At 39.1% G+C, this 24,355-nt stretch overlaps 1 protein-coding gene across 1 annotated transcript in view; it reads right to left on the bottom strand.

The window, feature by feature from the left end:
* Nucleotides 1-24,355, bottom strand: part of TSPAN5 (tetraspanin 5) — a 69,236-nt gene that overhangs the window by 17,523 nt on the left and 27,358 nt on the right. The window contains exon 3 of the mRNA XM_018073423.1: nucleotides 6,246-6,296. Within this exon, the coding sequence (XP_017928912.1) occupies nucleotides 6,246-6,296 (51 nt within the window). The remainder of the gene's footprint in view (nucleotides 1-6,245; nucleotides 6,297-24,355) is intronic.

The raw sequence follows: 24,355 nt of genomic DNA, 5'->3' as shown, positions 1-24,355 counted from the left end.
TATCCATATGTGAACTAAAATACATAACAGTGAAGTTATTAGAAAAGTTCCTTTATTTGTGAAATGTATTTTACTTCAATCACTAGGATGCAATGATGCACAGATGGAACAGGAAAGACTGATCTCATATTTCTACCCCACCCCATCTCCATTTTGTACTTTTTAAGATCATCAGAACAACTTGTACTACTTTCCAGAGACAGGTCCCTGACTCCAGCTCCTGCCTTTGGTGCACATCTGCATTAATATTTCAGGTCAGATCCAGCAGTTCATTTGACGTGATCACACACTAGCTGTGCTTCAGTCCACATCAGTCCCAGAGCACACACACTAGATTACTTATAAATGAAGATGTGCCCCTGGAACATAATTCATGCTCCAACCACTAGCAGGTATTCAGTTCATGAGATCACCCTAGAACTAAGCTGAAGAGAATTCAAACCCTTTCAAAACCTGTAGAGTTTGCAAGCTGGATCTTCAACACCATTTCCTGTTCTATTGGTCCACACTGTCCGCATTTAGCAGGCACAGCCTCTGCACGCTGAACCCAAAGCAAGACAGTCATCTTGGCTGGAACAGTGCCTCAGTGTTGTCACACCTGTACAGTCTGATGCGATCCTGGGTTCCTGATGAGGCCAAAGAGAAGGAAGTCTCAAGTGCACTAACAAGCTAGTGAGATTTCCAGATGGTCTGTTGTTGTGAACAGCTGCTGATTTAGCAGGCCCAGTACCACACTGCAGGGCAAGAGAACAGCACCCACTGAAACACCAGGCAGCAGCAATTTTGAAAAGCTGATAGTGTAATGAAAATTCAAGGCATACTGAGTCAGAGACACCTTAGGAGAATCATCATCCTAGGGAACAATGGGGTAATACACTGTGAGAGTAGGATGGGAGAAATCAGCTACTTTTTATTTTCTATTTCCTCCAAGATGGGGAAAAAAAAACTTCTCTGTTGCAGAATTCCATTACTGGGAGGAAAAAAAAAAAGAAAAAAAACAACCAACCCAGAAGATCAAAAAAAGATTTCTTCTTTGCAAACTGAGGTTTAGCCTTTTCACAGGCTTGTCTGTGGGACTTAGAATCACCGGCAAACAGGAACATGTGGGGGTGATGGCAAATAAAAGTATTTCCAAATGCATGATTTTAAAATGGAAAAATGTCTCTCTGCTTTGTTAGTCATAAAATCCATGCAGTTTCTCCATGCTGTGCATCTGAATGAGAATGGGGAACAGAACAATAGTCATTGAAACATGCCAAATTAATTCTACTTCGGAATTTTGTCTCCGCAAGCAAGAAACTAGCTGGGAGATGTTTACAAATCTTATTTCCTTGATTTGTGTTGGTTTTGTATATCCCACAGCAAACAGTAAAAGCAGCAGTGTCTAATAAAGGAGAACGACTAGTTTAATTTTCTTGCCCTGACAAAGAAGAGTTCAATAGGTGAAATATTGAACAATACATTACAAGATACAAATTTTTAGATTTTTCAGGATTAAGGGCTATAAAGTGTTGGAACACTAGTAAACTATTTAGAAGTCTGTTTAGATTACTCATCTTTATGTACTGAAATTTAAACAAACTGTAACAGTGAATATTAGTATCCCTCACTCTCTTCCTCAGTCATGTAAAATCCACACACAGTCCTGACTTAGAGGCAAGATATATGCTTTGGGTATCCTTCAGCCCATAAGGAACCACAGGATACGTGCACAGTTTCCTTGCTGGCAATAATTTTTAGAAGAACTGTATGATAGGCATGTATGCATAACAATTATAGAGTGACTAGTGTATCACTCCTTCTTGATGTCTGCCACTCACTGGGACAGTAAGAGAAGTGAGAATTTTTTCCTGAAAACAACTGTGATTTTCACTTCAGGGCAAAGAGAGACAGACTTGGTCTGACAAATTGTGACTGTTTCTATGTAGGGAGTTTAGCCTTTCCCAGAACACCAAAGCGGGCCCAAATCACCTTATATTAGCAAGTAAAAGTGTACCTTAAAACTTGAGATCCAGATTTAGAGCTCCTGCTCACTAAGAATACTATGCTGGCATACAGAGGTACCATACTGGTACTCCAAACTGCACACAACTTGTTCTGAGCTGGAGTGTCTTACAGTTATGCTGATTTAACAGGAAAAGCCTAGAAACCAAACTTATGCACATAATCAACTTCTTCCACTTCTCCCTCTTCATTTCAGTAAACTTAATACACAAACCGAGTTTAATCAACAAAATTTGCAAGGATCTGCAGATTTCTTCCCTACTTTAGTATCTCTACTTTTGCTACCTTCTAAAGAGTTTACCCCAAAACCACAGTTCTTTCCTTCTAAAAAGTCTGTCCCCATAGACAGTCTTGTAAGGTTTCAGAAGACGTAACAGCAATTCATCATCAGGCTCACTACTCTTGAATATAAATCTCCTGGAGGAAGCCAGGAAGCTTATTTTCCAAAGCACCTACTGGCATCATACCATGAACAGCCCTAGAGATCACAAAATCTAATATATACAACAGAGGAGGGAAATAGACATTTTTGTACAAGTCTAGTTTATTTTTAAAGAGTCAACAGAAGGCATGACTTGAAGTGGTTAAAAAAAACCAGTGAAATATAAACTTTTTCCCCTGCTGCTGAGCAAAGGTAGTATAGGTTGCTGGAGCTTAGTATAGACTCTTTATATGTTAAAAATGTTCATAGCTGCCATGGATGAACTATTTTACGGTACAAGCCCGAGTCTAGCATGCCTGAAAACACTGTGAGACTGTGAGCTATACAGTACATCCATGTATAGATCGCTTTATTCGTCCTCGGAGTTTACTGCCCCCACCCACCCCAGCTCTCTTTCAGGTTCATGACTCAGAATGCTAATTGCCTAGTTTTTGTTTAGGGCTGGCTGACTGGCTGTCAAGTCAATTCTTTTGCCTATTTGACAAATGAGCTCTTTTGCCTCCCTGCAAAGGCTGTAAGGAAGGTCACGAGACTGTATATTGTGCTTTTCTTCTTTACAAGAAAGTTTAAAGGGGAGAATTCAAGACAACTTAGCAAAAAAAGAGAAACTAGCCACCAAGTTCACAAATCTACCATAAACTGGTTTTAGCCAGCAGCAAATGTGACTTCTGAAAAGTGTGGATTTCTTTTTGTCCTGTAGTTTTAATGTGGCCTGGAATGCTATCTTTTTACTTTAAAAAGATTCTGTGAAGTAGCAAAAGTTTATACAAGTTGATGGTCAGGCTGTAAAACCACACAGCTGGATATAAAGTCACACGATTCAAAACAGAAGTAAATCAAAATCCTTGACAGCATCAAATTAAGTAGGAGTCCTTCTGAAGACCCACTCCTGCAAAAAACCCTTACAAATTTATGTTTATACATTATACGATAACAGCATCAAGTTCAACTTTGATAAAGACTTAGTTCATTGGGCAGCAGCAAGTCTCTGCAGAATGGCTGACATCATCTGGTCATCTAGATCTGGCTGCCTTGGACCATGTCCTGACTCCTTTTGAAAAATCTCAAAAGAGGGAGACTCCAAATCATCTTCGGGCAAACTGTGCCAGGGCTCAGTCACTCTCACAGTAAAAACATATGTGTTCCCTGATGTTCAGAGAGAGCACCTGCTGTGTTTCAGTTTGTGCCCGCTGCCCCCGTCACTGGGCACCACTGAAAACAGCCTGGCTCCACCCTCTTTGCACTCTTGCTTCAGGTATTTACATACATTACGAGTCCCCTGAGTCTATTCTTCTCTGGGCTGAACAGTTCTATCTCTCTTAGTTTCTCCTTGTAGAAGAGATGCTCCAGTGCCTTAATCATCTAGGCAGTCCTTTGCTGGACTCTCCAGTATGTCCCTCTTGTACCGGGGAGCCCAGAACTGGCCCAGGTGTGGTCTCACCAGCGCTGAGTAACACTCTAGTACAGCCCAGGACACCACTGGCCTTCTTTGTCACAAAGACACACCACTGGCTCAAGTTCAACTTTGTGAACACCAGGACTCCTGTGTCCTTCTCTGACAAGCTGCTTTGTTGTCTTACAACAGCCCACAGAGCCTAAGGGATATCCAGTCCAGCCTTAGGCAAGAATCAGTCTAACTAGAGAAGTGCTTTTCAGTTAAGATACAGATCTCTCAAACCTTGGGCGTCACCTACTTGGTTTTCATCTCCAAATCCTCATCTGCAGTAAGAACAACTCTGCCTGGGATCTAACACATCTGCCCCCCACTAAGTTACATAGGGTCTATGTATCTGGAACCTGATTCCTGCTGACTGCAGCTTTTGGCCATTGCCTGTCCTCTGGAGAGCTGAGTGAAATAAAGACCTCAAATTAGTTTGACACAAGTCCATTTTTCCATAGCTCTTGCTACAAAACTGTAGCAAGAACTCAAATCTGTCTATGCTCAGGAGCTGTGTGGTTCAGCTACACCTACATGGCATTTTGTTTGTTACAACCGTGAACTGGCAGAGTCCACACTAAGCACTGCAAGACACAACAGCTAAAAAAGCCGGGAAAAGATGCTCATTTTCAAGGAAAAACCTGTGCTTTATACCAATAAAGAGTATTTTATTTATTAATTTCTAAAGGAAAACCTACTACATATGGAGCCTGAGTTAACACATATTAAACTGCTGTAGGTGGTTTTATTTGCTTGTCTTAAAAACAACGTGGCATTTTCTTCCACTTTCAGAATCTGATTAAAAATGGTTTAAGATGACTTGGTAACAGATGTCCAAACCTCAAGTAAAAACATGACCTATGACTTCTAGTTATTAGCAACTATGAATTGAATACATTTTTCCTAGGAAAGGGTGCATGCATTCCCATATAGAAAATATGTAAACCCTAAAAAAAACACTACTCTGCCAGAACACCTTCTAACTGTAGGACTGGCATACTTTAGACTTCAAACACTAGACTACAGCTGATTTTCCTATGGCTGCTCATTCATTCTGAAGAGGAATCACTTCTATTACCTACTGCAATGAAACAAAAATGTCTAAATCTCTTCCAGAAAACCACTCCAAAATAATGCTGTTCTCTTTGGCTTAGACACAGGTACAAAGCTCTGAGATTATGCTCAGAGTATTAAAAAAGACATGTTTTTACACCCTTGCTGAATGAAAATAGACATAGTTATTGAACCTACCCAACATCAGTATTATATGGTATATAAATATATATAAGTGTATATAGTGTGAGTTAATTAATATCCCATTAGTATTCGTATTACTTACATTCAAGGCATACGCAGAGAGCAATTAGAATCTAAGTTAACAACTCACTTCTGAACCAGAAAAATTTGTTGTGAATTTTTAAGTGGCAAAACTTCAGAGCTCCCAATGTGTTATTTGTTCTGCTGCAAGTGCCAGTTATAATGCATTAAGTGAACATTAATTCATAACTTACTCAGTGTTTTCCATTAAATGAAGAAAAAACTACTATGTAACTGAACTTCATAGCACCATTGTTATCGGCCAGGTTTTGTTATTTTCAATTTTTTAAACAAAGAAGAAAAGGAAACTCTGGCTTTAATTTTAGCTGATGTCTTTTAGCGAGCCAACTCTTCATCCAGTAACCCCAGATATACTGACTTGTTTTGTATAGCATGTCTTGATATTTCATCTTCTTCTCAACTTCAGCGGCAAGTAAACTAAAAATTGGGCTCTGGTTCACAAATGTTTTCTCTTTCCCTGCCTGCTCCCCACACACATACACACTTCCCATTTTGAAGATGATTTTACAGTCTTGCAACAGAGAGTGTTCCCTAAAGGTTTGTCTTGATTTTCAGGGCTCATTTTGTTTCTCTTTTTTTTGTTTTTGTTGTTTTAATAGGAACAGCAAGTAACATGCTATGTTAGGGCAAAGCCAAGCAGGCCTATTTTCAGGAAGCTGGTTTATAAGACATGTAGGCTCCCTCTCCATTTCCTGGGGACACACAGAGTGGAAACACACTGCCAATACTGCCTCAGTAAAGGGTTCTGGTATCTGAGCTGCAGTTTGAGTGTGTAAGGCCTGAAATGGTTATTTTATGTGCGAGTGTCGGACATGATGTCTTGCCAAGGTATTCTTGGGAAAAATGCCAATGATGTTCCTCTAGGTGACCCAAGCCAAGGTTTTATTTGACAGAGCGGCTTGATTTTGTTTCAGTAGAAAATGTGTGTGGACCCAAAATACACAGCATATTACTATTTTAACATTTCATCAGAAAAAGAGAGATTAAGAAGAAAAACAAAATTTGGTGCTATATTCAGCTTACCTTCTCATTCCATGCCCACAATCCAATCCCAAGAAATGCTATGCCAAGGAACTAAAGGAAAAGGAAAAAAAATATCAGAGCAGGAACTAGAAATTTATGGTGGGTTTTGTACAGGGTTTTGGGGGGGTTTCTTTGTTTATTTTTTTTTAACATACACACTGATTCATCTTCTCTGTTGGAGAATCAATTTTATCAGGACAGAGAGACACTTATAATACGTATCTCGTTGTTTATTTCACAACTCAACCATTGTAACTTGAAGAATTTAAAAATTGCACAACTCAGGGATGTTCCACATAGGAATAGTAAGTGCAGTAAGTGTCATTTTACCAGCATTGAGCAAGTTAAGTTCTTTTTGAGTTTGCCAGATTCAAAGCAGACTCCACCATCAAGCAACACATTATTTTACTATTGTATTACCACCACCTGCACAAAGCATCTGTCCTCACAATGCTCTCCCAGTGAGAGAAAGTGACTAAAAGAAAGTCCTAGACACACATGTATTATCAATTTTAGCAATGTTGTCCACAGAAAATAACCTATGACGGGGGAGGGAATAATAAAAACAATACTGGTTTGAAAGACTAAGAACTTTTTAAAGCCCTGAAATCAACACTTTACAACTTTTCTGATACTGAGTGTTTCTGTATTTAATAAAGGAAATTAACATTCCCTTTCTCCTCCAAGGGACTCAAAAGCTCCAAACTCAAAAGTTCCCTTTCCTCCACTAAGGAAAAGGGAACAGTGTCCCGGATTTTGTTACATCCCTGTATTTCTCCATTCCACTGAATAATTTAGAGGGCATCACCTCCCTCCAAATCTACAGGGTTTCCATACAAAATCTACACTAAAGATCAGTGAGACAAGCAAAGCAGGCAGAACAAGCATTCCATCTCCCAACATCATTACTGCATATTTGGCATGATACAGTAGCTATCATGTAAAATGTTTAAAAAACACACAGCAAATGTATGAGCACATCTCCAAATGTCCATCTGTCCAACTTGCATATCTGGTTTTTAAAACCTAAGCGCTAACTAAAAAGAAAACTATATTCACATTAGTATTAGAGCACATAATGGATTGTTGCTCAGACATAAAACTCTGGTCTTCTTTGTGGTTTCTCCACGCTGCATTGGCGTGAACTTACTCTGGCACACAAGTACTTTTTCTCTTAAGATCTGTGTAAACAGTTAAGTATCCTAATGATTTTTCCTTTGCAGAACAGGACAAAAGTGGGTTTCTGTTGAAAAGTGGGAGGAGGCAGGAACATAAACTTTAAAAGCTTTCCCAGAAGTGATTTCAATGTTTTCAAAGAAAGATTCCTTCTTCCTTACATGCACTTTTTTTTTTTTGAAGGGGCACTTTCAGCTTTGTACCACAACAATATATGTAAAGCATAACCCAATATCAAGCAGAATATGCTCACTGCAATGCCCTGGAGTTCCCTAACGCCCATTTCATTTCTGTGACTTTCTCCTCCAAGTGTGCTTTTCCAGCTACCCAAAGGACCATGCATACTGGGAATGAGACTTTTTTTTTGACTTGAAGAGTCATGACTGTAAATTTAAACAATATTACAAGTTAGCATTCTTCAAAGGAAACCGTTGCAGGTTTGGCCACATTTTAACACAAGATAAATGGAAATTTTTCCTAGATGGAAAAACATAACTGTTGGTCAAGAAAGTCTTACTTCAACAGCCTTAATTTTCATAAAGTATGAAAGGTGGATTTGAGAAAGTCGGTACAGCCTCTTGTGATACACTACCTGAGCCAAAAAAGGTCATCTTACCTGTATCATGACTGCTTTTTTTATTATGGTTATAAAGCTTGCCAGAAAAGCGTGTGTAATCCTCCTGACTGCAGTGATTATTTGAAATTTGAGATAAAGCTGTTCAAGTTTCCAAATCTCTCAGACAAAGATCTTTTTTGCAGCAACAGTCTCCTTTCCTTCTCTCTTACACAGCCAAAGGCACAATAGTTGAAGGAACAGGAGTTAAGGGGGGGGGGGAAATAGCTATAGTATTATAAAAATCCATAAGTTGCATTTGGAAGTGGCAAATTGTTATTGATAAGAGGTATAAAAAATTATGTTTTGCAAAAAACTTAATATGGCTTTGTACAGAACAAGTGTGGAAAACCAGAATGAATGAATTTTATCAGTGCATACGAGTGTAACTTTAAAGCCATACACATCAGCTGCAAGTCTGGCTCAGATCCACTCGCTTTACATACTTAATCTAGTCAAGTGTCCTGATCCTTCACCAGAAGTTGAGACTTAAGGATAAGATTACCTCATGGGTTGTAAAAGGTGCCTTAGACTACAGGGTCTCAAGCCAGGCCTCCATTTACAGACTGGGTAATCAGACTGTACTATACTAAATTGAAGCACCTAAAAAACTGAGATGTCAAGCTTCTGTCAAGAAAAAAAAAAAATCTCAAAGTTTTCAAGAGGCTCAAAAAATTGCATGCTGCTCAGTCCTCTCCATACCCTAAACCAGAAATGCTCTTTTGAGCAGATAAGAAACAGGAACAATGAACAAGATCCATTAGGTGAAAAAGGTTCAGAATGAAATCATGAACTCTCATATGATACTACGGAAACCAAAAGCTTAATGGCGTTCAGAAAAAAGAGATCAGATAAATTAATGGAGGATCCATAGCTATTGAAATGTGATTCTGATGCAGCTCCTGGCTCAAAGTTTTTATGCTGTTGCTCATTGGGAGATTACAATCAGGGAAAGATCTCTGTGTGCATGCTTTTTGTTTAAATGTCTCTCGCCTTGGAGAAACTCCACTTGCATTACTTGAGATAAAATATAGAGGTAGACAGACCACTGACCTAAGCCCTTACAATCACACCCTAAAAAGGTCCACCTTCACAGAAACACAGCCTGCTATGGCAACAAAGCACATAGGAAGGCTATCAGTAATCCCCACCGGAAGAAGACAGCTGTTCATGAGAAGACTTACACCTCTCACCAGGATTAACTCTGGATTTTCTTGACAATTATGAAATAAACTCCTGCATAGCCTAAAAATATCTGGAAGTGCTTAGCAAAAATCCCTCTATTTGCTCTTAGAACCAGAAGTAAAACTGGATGCATATCCTGATTATCTTGCAGCCCTTCTGCAGATGTCTCAAAGACAGTCTTGTTCTGCTTGCTTGTAACCATAAAGAAAATCTCTTCGCATCTGAAGCATATGGGAAGATGGTGAGATGGCACACACATAACCTCAGTTAAGTCTGGAAAATTTAATTTATATCCACTAAATTATTCCAATGAGCAATAAAAAGGTGGAAGTTTGCCTCATTATCTACAAAACACTTAACAGAGAAAAAGTCTCAATTCTCCACAGACATCAAGTAAGACCATTTGGCCTAACTATAAATGGTCACTGGATCTGGTGCGGAGCTTGTAAAATCGTGATACTTTTCCTTTCTATAAAATAATTTGCAGGAGAATATTAAAACATTCCTCTGGAATATTAGCCTTACAAAAAAACAGGCATAGTAGTACTTTCTCAGCCATAGGTTTTCTATTCATAAACATAAACCAAATGTGTTCCAATTTCTTCTTCTATAAAGCCTATATGTATTTAAAAATAGAACATGTAGCAGTACTTTTACTGTTACCCTGCTTGTAAAACTCACATGCGGTTTTCAGAACTGAATTGATCAATAAGTGTTTCAAGCTGCACATACCTTACTCTCGGTCTTGCCTGGGTGGAGGAAAATGATTCTTTGTTGCTAGGGATGCAGCACCATACAGCACAGCAGTGCATTTAAAGGCTACTGGGGCAAATACTAACAGAAACACTAGAAAAACTTTGAGAGGAGCTTAATTGTAGAGGGATCAGACATGACTTCACATACTGAATTTTTCATCTCAGCTGACATTCTTAAATAACTTGGCACCAGTTTTCAACCAAAAGGATGACAGCAGCAGGCCAAGCAGTAAAAGGCTGGTTAATGTGCCACGTGTATAAACCAGTGTATGTACAAGTGTGGTTACATTAAAGACTTGTGAGAGACAGAACCCTAAGCTCAGCCACCTAATTTCACCTTCCCCATAACAACACAAACACGCTATCAGAAGCCTGCCAAAATTGTCAGAGTTCAGAACTAGAGCTTACTTGCAAGAGTTTTTTTGGTGTTTAGCCTCATATTTTGGCAGCGTGAAAACCTTCCACCTGCCCTTCCCTGAAGGTGACTGTTAGCAAGGACTGTTAGCAAGAGATCTATAAGGATTCCTATGGGCACTTCGGTGTTTCTTCCATGGCAATATGCTGTAGGTTATTCACAGAGCAAGACTTCCTTCTGTGTGAGTTAAGTCAGCACAGCACAGAAATACAAGGTACAGTATTTTACTGACAAGCACAGCGGTGATCAGGACAACATGAAGTGTAGTATTTCACATCCTGAAATACAATCAAGAAAACACAGGACTTCTGAGCTTTGTATATATATAAAGCAGTGCTGACAAGCTCCTGACTGACTCCAAAACCCCAGATGAACAATTTTTCCCTAAGCACTTCCTCTGCAGCATTCTGTGCTCAGACTCACTCGGAGATATTTCAGCCAGAATACTCACTGCTTTCTTTAAAGTACTTTATGCCAAATCAGTCATTTTGCTTTTGAAGCCAGGGCAAAAAGGAGCTCTGTCTGCCAGAGCACAAAGGATTTTGTTGTTGGTTTTGTTGCTTGTTTGTTTTTAAGTAGCTCTGACAGAAAAAGCACCAAGCCAGAAATTAAAATAAGGTTTCATGCAGTTTTTTTCTCCCCTTCATGCCATTGATGTGTACTCTGCTTAAAATATGTCAGCTAGCGTTCCTGCAAAAAGATCTTCTCAACCCTACAGCTTTTGCCTGAACCAATATCACATGGAAGGAAGGTATCAGAAGTCTGCCCTTGTTTCTTTTTCCATACACCCCAGTTTCAAGAACTTTTCCATTCTCAACACAAATTGTTACAGCATCTCATTTTCATGTGGCTAAACAAACATGCTGACGAAAGGAGAGGCAAACTGCTCAAAACATACATATACATTTACATGTTATGCTAATGCTTACAAAGAATGCATTCTCCTAAAGCCTATTTCTTGTTTGCCTTGAGACACTACCAGCAGAAAAGCTCCATGTATGACAGTCAGTGAATGAAGATGCTGTGTAGGTGACTAATTACCATTTTAGTTCACGGTGACATTCAGATATAGACTACAAGATGTCAAATATATTTCCATTTTATGTGCAGCCTCTAAAAAAACATTAAACTATATTTCACAGATAACTGTCTCAGTAACACCTTTTCCCTCCTGATACAAAACACACATATGGAAGAAAAAAAAGAGAGATCCCAGTTTCCACACATCTTGCTCAGCTAAATCAGAGACTTGACTGGTTTTATAGAATTATCCAAAGTAGAAAAGCAGACACGAGAACACAATGAGAAAAGCTGTCTGCTCCATCTTGCAGGACTCTTAGCATGATGCTCTCTAATGAAAAATTAAGCACATTTGACCCAAATTTTCAAAGCAAGATACTATGGCTGTTAACGTATGTTTCATTTTCACCAGTTTTCTGTTTTGACAAGTAACCAAGATAGATACACTCCGTCCTAATGCATAGTCAATTGCCATTGTTTTCTTACTGCCTTCTCCAGTTCTTTAATTGCAAAAGCAAGGCATCTGCTTTCTGTTACTGTTGTTCTCTGTATTTATTTTATTGCTTTCTGGTGGTGCAATTGTAAGCACTGCCAATTGGCTTGGAGTAAGAGTCCCTAAAGACTGAAGTCCCTCTCCTCTTGTCCATAGAAATTGATATATAAGAAAACAGAAAAAGGAGGATGAATTGGACCCTATTTCCCCTGCTTCAACTTTCAAACAACTCCTCTCAAGCCTAGATAAAATAAATTTAACTCTTTTCAAATGCACACAGACTCTTCAAACTCAGGTCCTGATGTCTAAAGAAAATACTTCATTTGGAGCAGATTTATTTTAAAGCACATAAAATTTATTCATGACAGTCACTTGTTAAATTCTTCTATTAAAGCTTTTGAGAGTTTAATATTTTTGTTTCTATGGGATATTGCTCATTTCTTAAAACCAGTACCTTTTTTCCCCATACAAAAATCAAAGACCATTAAGGTCTTTGGTAGACCACCACTACCACACAAACATTTAAAAAGCCTACAGAGTTGAAGTAACAAGACATCTCCATTAACTGTCACTTTGGTACACACATCTGGCACAGCTCCTATCCCTTCTCTTCTACGCTTCTTTACACTCTCAATTCGTCTTCGTTTCACAGTACTCTTTTTCTCTGCTCTTCCTGAGCCCAAAAGACTTTGTGGAAAGACTGAGAAATTCTGCTGCACACACCTCTTCAAGGATCTCTTCCCCACATTCAGTTCTAAACTACATTAAGTGCTCCATGTCCCTCTACTTTTCCTGTCCAGTCTTGTTCTCCTCATCAATACCGTTCCATCCCTGGATCAGTCCTCCACTGCAGCTTCTGTGCCCAAAGTCAGTTTCTATTTTTAAAACAGCCCAAAATTATGTAAGTGGTGGTGTAGCAGTGTATGAAAACAGAATGGGTTTAAAACACAAATACAAGCAGCAGAAAAGTATAAAATAAGATAATCGGGGGAAAAAACTAAACCTGAATTCCACATCCTCTAGCAGTACACTCATTACTTCTTTTCGGCAATTTCACAGTGCAAGGACATAAGTCTTCTCATTCTGGCCTGTAAGCTAAGAAAAAGTTTAAAGGCAAAGAAAGCATGTTCTGTTTCAAGCTAAGGTGAAGGAAAAGGTCTGGAAGCAGTATTGTAAATGGGTCATTTTCCAGGTCTGTTGTGCTGCCCAGGACTAGCAGTTTCCAGCCCCAGAGGACAGCAAGACCTCCTCCAGCTGTCCTCTTCCTGCCACTGGGCCAATCTCATTCATCCCAAACCACCCTTCCTGAGCTGCAGACTATTTAGGTGCAGCCCCACTATGATTCTTCTTCATGTTCTTTTCCTGAAGCTGCTGTTCCACTAGAAGCAGTTTAAAAAAAAACACAAACAAAAAACCCAACCAGAACAAAACATGGTATACATTAAAGTCTCACTAGGAAACTGATACACAAATATTCACTTATTTCAGCTACAAGCAGTAAAGTTGTAACGCCTAATTCAAGCATTTGATACAGCAAACTGAAACAATCTGAGCTAGTCTTTTTCCTTAGTAACAAATTGGCAATTGAGTTGCGTACACAATTGATTGAAGTGGCGACTACCTCAGAGTGCAGAGTCAGGAAACACAAACAGGTAGGTTTGTCAACACAGCACGATATTCTGAATGTTCAGCATTTCCTTTTGAGAAAGCAGTCTCAGCTTCTAGCTGTGCTCACAGCTGAGACAGGGACGAGAGAGAGTCCCAAGATCTTCTATCCCAGCTACAGAAGCTACCGCATCCCAGGCTGTTTCAATGGACTATACTCAGAGATTCATTTCCTTCACTTTCCAGAGAAGCAAGTGCATATGGAGGATGAGGGAAGTATGAGAACACTGAACAAGTCTGAACAGAGAGGCAAGTGAACCCCACCAGCTTTACAGACAAATCTGGGCCAAACAATGTAAGCTGGTTCTCCTACTTAAAACAAAAGAAAACAAACAACAACAACAACAACAACGAAACAAAAAAAAACAACAAAAAAACCCCAAACAAACAAACAAAAAAACAACCAAAAAAACCCCGAAACAAACAAAAACACACACACACACAAAACCAAAACAAAAAAAACAACCAGTGTGTAAAAGAGTGAGCATCAAGCAAATGGTGAACACACCCTCAATCTGCACATAGAACTTTTCCTAGCAAATTCCTTAATAGCTTATTGCCTCTTCCCTTCACCGAATGCTCACTCCTGGTTCTTTTTTAGGGTCCCCCACAGTAATATGTTTAAAACCATTTACAAAGAAATCGGTATCACATATATGAAGAAATCATAGCTTGAAAAGGTATGAAGTGCACTGCAATTTAACAACATGCCAGAAGCCAAGTTCAAGTATCCTAAGTTCCGACCCTGATATGATGTAACTGTATAGCCTATCACACCTCTCCCCTGAACAAATCTGTCTCAGAACTATACACTCTACAATGGTAAACACACACATATATGGCATATGTTAATATACAAACTAAATCAATTTCCAATAGTCATAGCACCCAGTGCTGGAGGATGCAGGATAGAAGCAGACACCAGAAGGTCTGTGGTAGGTTTATTAAGAGTTATTTGACAGCCTAGTAACTCTTCACTATACAAAGATGCAGCCAAGAGTGTACAGAAACCAGCACTATTTTGTCAACACAAACAAAAGCACAACCTCAAAAGTCAGACCAGCTGTGTGTATACCTATGCATACCTTGGGTTTTGAGAGAAATGTGGGGAAAACAAATAAAGCTCAATGCCAATTAGACACATATAAAAAATTATTTTCCAATACCCACACACAGTTACTACTGGCAATCCAGACATACAAAGCCAAATTACAAGACAGTTGTTCTGTAAATATTGGCCAAAATTCTTTATCGCTCATATTATTTGCAGGGGGCAAAGTAAGCAAAAGTGATTTCAGTTGCTTTTCAAACAAAGTGACATGGAACAAACAAGAGGCAACAAATGGCCACAATGCCACTTACCTGAAGGCTTTATTTCTAGGTAAAAGTTCCACAGTTTGGCAGTGGAAAAAAAAAAAGTTATAAACAGCTGCTTGTCTAAATGAAACAGACTGCTGTCCCTTTTATCTAGTTTCCAGGTAGTATCAAAAGCACCTCTGTTATTTGTCATTCTCAAAAGAGGCATCAGGGGTTTGACTATGTAGACAAAACATGTAGACAAAATCCTCTCCACTTCTCTACAGGTGCCTCTTGAGATCACATATGGCAGCCTGGGGTGGTTTTGCTGCTGACACCTTTGCTGAATTTGTGCTGAAGATATCTACAACGCTATCACTGCAATTTAATTTGAGGGTATTAAACTTGCTTTAAGGATAAATGCATTGAATAAACAGAACCATACTGGAAGATTTCCAGTTCACTACAACAGAGCCTACTCTTATATAATTTCAGTTTAAACAACAGTATCACCTATATCATATAAAATGCTCATTTGTAAGTGCAAACTTTTATTCCCAATTTTTTGCCACTTTGAACTACATTATTGCCATAAACTATAGTTCCTGATGAATCCACTACCTTTGTCTACTGTTTGCACAAACCTTCGCTGCTTTGTACAAACACCAATAGCTCATCCCTCTGTCGACACCTAGTAGAAAAGCAAGGATTAGAAAATGTCTCTGAAGGATGTGGAAATGTAGTTGTAGTACATATGGAGGCTTCCTAAGAGAAAAGTTATGAAAAGCACATGATGCTGTACCATTAAGACCCTTGTGTTGCATAGCTGTGCTCTTGCGGTCAGTCAGTCTTTGCCCACCACTCTTTCTGGATGAAGGTGATGTTCTGGTACTGCAAAGATAACTTGCAGCAGAGAGTGTACGTGCCAACCAGATAATCTAATTTTCTCCCTTATCTGTAAAAGCAGAGCAGCTGTTTTTAAGATCCCACCTTACATACTTGTAGATAGTCATTACCAAGTAGGACAGTACCTCAAGACCATTTTTAAGAAAGCCTTGGAAACACTAGTATGATCTTCAAAGTAAAGTCTTCATGTCACACCTCAGTATCCAAACAGGGATTAAAAAGAAAACAAAAATCACACGAAATAACACCTCAAGAACAAATGCCACCAAAAAACCCCCCAACAATCGTGCACAGAGAACTGGATTTGGTTTGACTTTATGCATTCACCCGTCACTTTAACTTGGTCCAAGAACTGCAACTCCTCATTTGCAGGAAAAGTATTTTTTTTCTTTCTGCTCAGCCCCAGAAGGGTTTCAAGGTACAAGGTATATGAGCAGTACAAAGCAGCCATTTAATCATAAAAATATGAATACTGGATAAGTTTCCACGCCCAGCTGGACATTGTTATAGAAGAGAATAAAAGAAAGCATTTATTTTTTACTATTGATTGCCAGCAGTAAAACTCATTTAAACAACTTTAGCTGTTTCCCCATGGAAACCCTGCATAGAATCTCAAAAGGGACATCTGCAATCCACAGACTCCCAACTCCAGCCTTACAGGCAAATCTACTACAATTGGCTTGATCAACTGCAAGATAATACAACTGTCTAGAACTCTGCCTTTAAGAGTTCCACGGGATCTCGTTGGAATTGTGATGCTTTGTACACATTACACAATACTAATGTGTTAGGGCACGCAGACCTCTGTCAGACTGAGAGCCTCAGAGAGGCTCACAACTACCCCTGACAGCAGATTTCTCAGCATAAATATTAAAGTCAAGGATAGGAAGAGATCAAGAAATGTGTGTTTTAACAAATGTGTCACAGAAACAAAAGGGCAAAAGCACAAAACAGGACATTTTCTCAACTTTGCTTAAAAGGCTTCATCTTCTAAAGGAGTATAACTCCATACTACAGATAACAGATAATTATACATTATACAGCAAAGAAGGTGTATCTCCGCTGCTAACCAGAGACAGTTAATTCCTGCTAAAAATACCAATGTCAAGAAGGTATCCTAGTAGAGCAAGGGTAAAAACTTGAACATAAGTATAAAGGAGAACATGCACAGCATCAAACTGCTAAATCAATTTTGACACCTCCCTGCCTGTGCTGCAATTTGAATCCATGCTAGAAGAGAAAATAAACATTTTGCAGCACAAAAGTGCAAGCATAACAACTTATTTGAAGGTTTTCCCTCATCTGAAAAACACTGCTGAAGTCTTACCCAAAGACAATAGTGTCGGTTTCACTTTCCAGCCACTAATCATGACAAACACAGAGACAACAGGAGAAGAGACAACTTGAAAGGCAACGGCATGCTTTCCCAGAGGAAGGTTTGGAAAGGAAAGCACTCTTAACATAGCTTGTCCAGTTTTCAGTCCTGCTTTTGTTTAAGAACAAGTGTAATTGGAAGTCAAATTTTTGAGAAGTAAATGCAAACTAACCAAAAAAATTTAATTGAGCAAGGAAAAGGAATATCAAACATATTTTTACTGTGTTTCAATAATTTCATCTACTGACCTCTTTGAAACAACTGAAACTATTTGTTATCTTGACCAACACGCCCAGGGAAATCCAGATTGCTCTTCTTACCTTCTCTTCCATTTCCAGCCTAGGAGATTTCCCCATTAACCTGTGCTGTAGTACATCCACTATAACCATATTCATATACTTTTAGGTATTTCTTTATTTAAGCTGAAACATCAGGAGACAGAAAGAGACCTTTAACTTTGATCCTCCCATGCTGCACAAAAACTGCAATTAACCCCACACTGAGCTACCCAGAGACAGAGTAAGAGGTCAGCAGAACACAGCTGTATAGGCCATCAACATGACTGTGGAGCCATCAGCAAGAATCCTTCCCTTAGTACCTCATGTCCTTTTCTTAACTTAGTGAAGAAATGTGACCACAAACAAACTGGAACAGTAGGAGGGCTGAACATATGGGACACACAGATGGAATGAAATTTAACCATCCAAACACAGTATCATATACTTAAGGACTAAGAAAATACCTGCTATAAGCTGAAAATTTATTCATTGGGAACACAACAGAAGACAGCTTTGAAATTGCATGCATCAATCTGTGAGCTAGTAAGTTGATGGAATATAGAAAGGCAAAATAAATTTCATGACATTTAAGAAAACATTCTCAGAAAGAAACTAATTGCTTTCTAAGTTTCCCTCAATTCTATTATCTCTGCAAAGGTCTAGTACAGCACCACTAGTACAGCTGTAGCCTGCTAAATGATTGTGGGCTCTTCTTTTAAATGTCACCGCCACTGGCAGTGCCCAACTCTAAGAGTTAAAGCATATGAATTACAACTCCTGTATGAGACCCCACTGCACCCCATCAACACTCAGCAATGAAATTGAGTTCTCAGGATTTTTGTACATGGACCATCACACTTCATAAGTAGTTGGGCATGTCAGCATAAAACTGCACATTCATTAACCACACTTCAACCTCAACGATGCTAGGGAGACAAGGCATCCCAGCAAGGGTACATTGAAGTACAAACACACGAACAGAAACATACAAGATTACACCCCCTAAAACTTTGGGGGGGGCAGGTGTTTTTATTAGGGAACATGTCTTCAGCAGATCCTTGTGTGACTGCTAGACTCTGGTCTCCATGGTAGATCATCTAGCTTGTGTCATACAAAAAGCAGGTAAACGGGTTTTCTAGGATCAGCCCCCTAATTGCTTTACTCCAAAGTCATTCCCATTTTCATTTGAACCTTCATTCAACAGTCCATGGTCAGCTCTTCCCATCTGCCCTGAAAGCATAACATGCTGTTTGCAGCACGGGGTGGGGTTCCTCAGTGCATGCCATTTAGATGTGTCTGCATAAAAATCACCAATTAATTCCATGACATTTGTTCAGCACTGACCCCTATTCAGACAGAAGGCATGAAAGGAGCCCAGTGTAATGTGACTGCGTTCCCGGCACTGCCACGCTATTCTGGCTGCACTCACATGACCTCGCCTTGGTTTCTGTCACTGCCAAATGGGCAGAGAACAAACAAGAGCAGGGTGGCGTGTCAGATTCTCTCTCTCTCCCTCGATGCACCAAATCAAACAATTATACTCTACAGCAGTCCCCCTCAGGGCACTAAAAAGAGAGAGCAAGGGGAACTGTGTGTATGAAGACAAGAGACACCACCAATAGCTTTTTGTCTCTCCTTCACTTAATACAGTAATTAGCACTACCAGATCTTGCCTTGGGTGGAGCAGAAGGAAAAACCATGTATGCTCCAAATTAAGGAACAGAGTTGTTGTCCTGCCCTGCCATTACAGTAAAGACATATGATTTTTATATAACAGTGCAGGACAACAAATCTATCTCATAGATTTCTACATTGTCAGTGTGGTCTATCACTGACTTGTTCAGTGCTCCTACTCTTGCCTCTCCTACACAATTCCTACAAGACACGGATGTCTGAGGCTGTGCTACAAGAACTTACAAGCCCCATTTTGTAAAATGAGTTCCTGCACTCTCAACTAACATAATCACATATACATACAAAAAAGAGCTTCTGATCATCTATGGGGTCGTGTGGAGGCTGAAGCTGTGAAAGAAGCAGCAGAAGGAGAAAGCCCACATCCCACAACGTTCCAGTGACTAGGGGATTAGTTTTGGCTGCTGGCTGAGTTGACTGTCTGTCCCCATAAGACACTGCATCTATTTATCCAAAAGTATGAAACACAACCAAAAAAAATTTTTTTAATGTTTGAAAAAATTAGGCAAAATATGCACAACAATCAAGATATACAAACATACTTCATTGAGGCACAATTCCCTCTAATTTTCCTTTTGACTTTAACAGTAGCCAAGAACTATTAGAAGCTTTTGAAAATTCTCCCTGTAATTATTGCTAATGTCCACAGTACTTGACTTCAGAGAAACAATTTATTACCATACCTGTAGACAAAACTAAGTGGACAAAAGAAAAACATGAGAAACCAGCAAGCTTTCCTTAATTCAGTTACCATTAATTCACATCACAGAATCAGAAGACTACAAATAGTACCACTGCATTTGATGCCAACTGCTCCATCTCCTCTTTAAAAATAATTTTTATTTTAGAAAGACATGAGAATGCCCACCAGCCTTACCATATCTTCTGTTACTTAAAACTGCAAGCAGTCAGTTTTACAAATGAAACTGTTTTATATCTCCATCTGAGAATAACTACCTGCGTTTTTGTATTCTCTCAGTTTACTTTTTTAAATGGTTACCCCCTTGCAAAATTAAGGCATCTTACAGATCACAGATTCCCTGGAGAAAAAAAGATGCATCATGAATACAGATTCTCCTCTTTGCATCAGTTGAGGGATTTCCTCAGTTCTTGGCTCCCAGTAAATACAAAATAATTTCATCCAGTTTGAGTCATAAGATACTCATATATGCTTATTAAATACATCCATTTCTTTCTCAACAACCTCACTGATCAATGCAACACAGACAGACATCCTGGTGCTCTTCCTATTTCTGCCATATGAATCAGCAATAACTGTGGGAGCGAAACCAAAGACCCTAAGCTGCCCGATAGCGTGTCCTATGCACTGCAGTAAACCACAGAAGAGTCTTTTTTTGCTATATTTTTTCACTATATTTCCATGTAGCTTTTCCATAAGTCAGGACTGAAAACACTGGAGGTTTGCACAATGCCAGGGGAAGGTTACTCTGTGGGTCAATCTCACCTGACAGGAGCAATACAATTAAGAGCTCAGCTTAAGCTCTGACATACACTTTCTACTTAATTCACTCTTCCAAATCCCGTCACCAAGGGCTTTCTGAGTAATCCAGCCATTCCTTTTCTCCTGGTATATGCAGGAAAGGCAATAACACAGCTGATAAAATCACGAGGAATACATGTATGTATACACTGGCCATAAGCACACATTTAGAACTTTTTACAAAAGTTCTCCTCCCCAATACACAGTCTTCTAGGGTAATGAGAGATATTAGTGAATGCAAAACCAGAACTTTGATACATTTTTATAATAATATTTTTCATATTGATCAGAGTATTTTTCTAGCTTTAAAAGACAAAATATGATCAGACACTAATAAAAATAGTACCTGGATCTCAGGCTCTTCTTCCTTTCCCTTTTTTTTTCTCTCTTTATTCTTTAGAGTGTGTAGCTCTGAGTCCTTCCTAATAAGTGCACTGCAGCTAATCTTACAAATTGAGAATTTTATTCCTGTGTTCAGTGATGTTGAAAATTGCCTACTTGTAGAAGTCCCCTAGGAATTATACCAAAAATAACACTATTCTTGGCACATACAATGCACGGTATGGTAAGTTGCATGGTAAGCATCCAGGTAAGTTTTCTTTAGCAAGATAGCTCATTTCATAATGAAAGTTAACATATCACCCTGCCTTAACCTGCAAAATAAAATTTAAAAAAGAAAACAAATACCAAAACCAAAATCCAGTAACCTGAAAAATGCAATACCTGTCTATAAAAGCTGAGGAGGTAAGCTGTGCTCAATTATCTGCCCCAAGTGCTGCATGACATCTGCCAGTCCCAAAGCAGTATCCTGGATGCGCTTCATTTTCCAGATGGTGCACTTAAGTAGTCTGCATAAGCAATCAATGCAGCACAGTCCAACTCATGATTTAGAAATAACAAGTTCTTAGTTTTTTTTAAATGCATCCTTGTACCACAATTTTCACTTTAGATTTTTTACCCTGAATGTGTACCTTCAAATCTTCCGTGATTCACTGTTAAAAGAATAACAATCCAAAACACTGACATGTTATCAAGGGTGATACAGTTTAACCACTGGTCCCTCATCTATTCTTTTCATGCCTTCAAGAAAAGGCACTGAGTAATGCCTTCTAGCAAAACTATGTACATTTTTATCATTCAAAGTGTAGACAGACTGCTATTTTTAATAATTTTGAATAAGGCCACCACTAATGATTTTGCATAGGAAAAAAATTCCTTATGGAAGCAAAATTTCTTTCACTCCAACAGCTGTCGTCATTTGTATTTTTCTACTGAAAAAGAGTTGCCAAAAAATGTTTATACAGAAACAACCTCATGTCCCCGTTACCTCTCTATTTACACAAGAGCAAGAACTTTGCTATAGAAGCATGTGTATGAGCTCAAAGCCACCAAAGTTTTTACATGAGACAAATTATCCCTGATCTACTTTTCAGTGACTATTCTTTGAACAAGCTGCATGTCCCGCAGCACAGACAAACTAATTTCCATTGACCTTTCCTATCAATTGTTCAATTTCATTCCACAAAAGGAAGGCTGCAACTTGGACAATGAGAAGGATCAAGAAGCGTTAATTGAATTAACAAGGGGAATTCTTCACTGAACTATTACTCAGTGAATACTGAACATACATCAAATTACAAAAAATAGAGCACATTTCAGTGAAATTGTATAGTGTGTTTTTTTAATCCCATAGATTTTCCATAAAGAGGGATTAGGAGCAACAGACTGATGCCATTACAGTGGAGATAAATTTAAAAAAAAACCAAACCCCAAGTTATGGCAATCTAACTACATTTTAGAAGTCAGAAAAACACCTAACAAGTGTAGTATTTCTCTTGAACAGTCTAACATCTAATACTTACTATATATTTCATTATATTTCATTACTTTATTCTATCACTGAAATTAGTAACTCAAGCCTTCTGTCTTGGTTTAATGACAATATATTCAGGAGGGGAGACTGAAGAAGTCCTGTGCTGCTGGTGTGGGTTCCAGCATAGCAAACCACGTGTGTGTGGTGGCAGAGCTGGGGCTGACCCGGCACGGGGCTGGGGCTGGCGGGGCCAAGCGGGTTCAGACCCCTTGGCAGTGGCGCTTTGTGCGGGCGAGAGTGTGAAATGGTTCAAGATGAGACTGCGGTGACTCCGGAAAGGGAAACTCCTGGGCTGGCGGCGCCTCCCGGGCTACTGAAAAATAGTTCCAAAAGTGCTTCAAAAAGCAGCGCTATGGTGGTTCCCCAGTCTGAGCTCAGCCGAACAGCAGAGGAAGGCTGAGCACTCCGGCAAAAGACTCAGAGTCCGCCGTCCTCCAGCGGGCAAAACCCAGGTACCGAGAGAGCAGTTCCAGCCTGTGCCCGCTTTTGATCTCCTGTCTCCCGAGTTCCTTCTGATGCTCCACACCAGGGACCCACCTTTCCATCGGGTCTCAAGACCCCCAGGGACAGACTTTCCCCTGATCCAGCTTGGAGAGAGGTAGTCCTCCGAAATTACGTGGTGGTATGAAATATTCATCACTGAAAAATCCTTCCCATTTAACTAAAACTACAGCACCTTCTTACAGAGTTTCAGTTAAGGTTCTTGTAAAACTGGTATGAAAGACAAAACAACTATAAGACAAGAAGTACACTATCTAATTGATTTACACTTGGCTGAATGAACAACTAAAAATAAGCCTTTTTTGTATTCCCATGTTCCATTTAACATTTAGAATGCTTTACGCAATATTCAAAAGTATTAGCAATTTGTATTAATTTGTAATCCTTTTCATTATTAAAATTTTGTCTATCTACCAAATTCAGCTAACTAGGGTTAGGCCAATTAACTGTAAGCACATTTCCCTTCAAAATAAGAGTAGCACAGGCAGTAGCACTGGCAACAAGTCTAAACAATATGAGAAAAATAAAATGTCAGCTATTATTAATTTCTTCTGTAAATCCTAAGTAAGAGAATTTATTTACCGCAAAGGCTTATTGTCAGTTCTGTTGGTTTTATTAACTTTTTATTGTCAATTACAGACGCCAAGGACTAAGGCTGTAGCTTCTTCCTGAGAACTCTTGTTTTCAAACATTAGTTTTCATTTTCACTGTGGTATGAAACACGGAAAATGGCAACTGCATAAGGACAAGAGATTGCAGTGGAAATTCTGGGGGAGCTAAACTAACTGTGGCCATCTGTACTTGTATTCTGCACCAAAGCTACTACACTTCACACACAGTCCAGGAGCTCCTTTCAGTTCTGGTTTGCAGTTCACAACCTACTTTGGTCCCAGAGCACTGAGCTTGGGGCGGGGGAGACAACATGGCTGTTTTTAGAGAAGGGCTCTGAAATTTCTCTACTTTAGATGCTCTCACACCTTTAATTGGGAGAGGGCTGATAAGCAAAATGCATTTTGTCTTGATGTACAGAGAAGGATTCTGTTTTTTAAGACCATCTAAAACATTACAAAGCAACAGCTAATCAGTTTTACATGTTCGAAGACGCAGTTAAACTGCAACTTCTGCACAGTGCTTATACTCTACATAAAAAATGTGTATGAGTTTACTACCACTAAATAAACAAATCCCTAAAACTACACGCATACTGTTTAAATCCTTATTATGTCAAAGGAACTTGAAACAACTTTGACAAAAATATTACCAAAAAGAGGATTACAGCACAACATATGGAAACTGTTGCAGGTTTGACAAAATTGAACATTAGCAGCAGTGCAATGCTACAGTTGCTGATAAAAAGCCTTGAGCC

The sequence above is a fragment of the Manacus vitellinus genome, unplaced genomic scaffold (genome assembly GCF_001715985.3).
Source record: "Manacus vitellinus isolate BGI_N305 unplaced genomic scaffold, ASM171598v3 scaffold_0_pilon, whole genome shotgun sequence".
Taxonomy (NCBI): Eukaryota; Metazoa; Chordata; class Aves; order Passeriformes; family Pipridae; genus Manacus; species Manacus vitellinus.
This window is presented reverse-complemented; position numbering and strand designations above follow the sequence as displayed.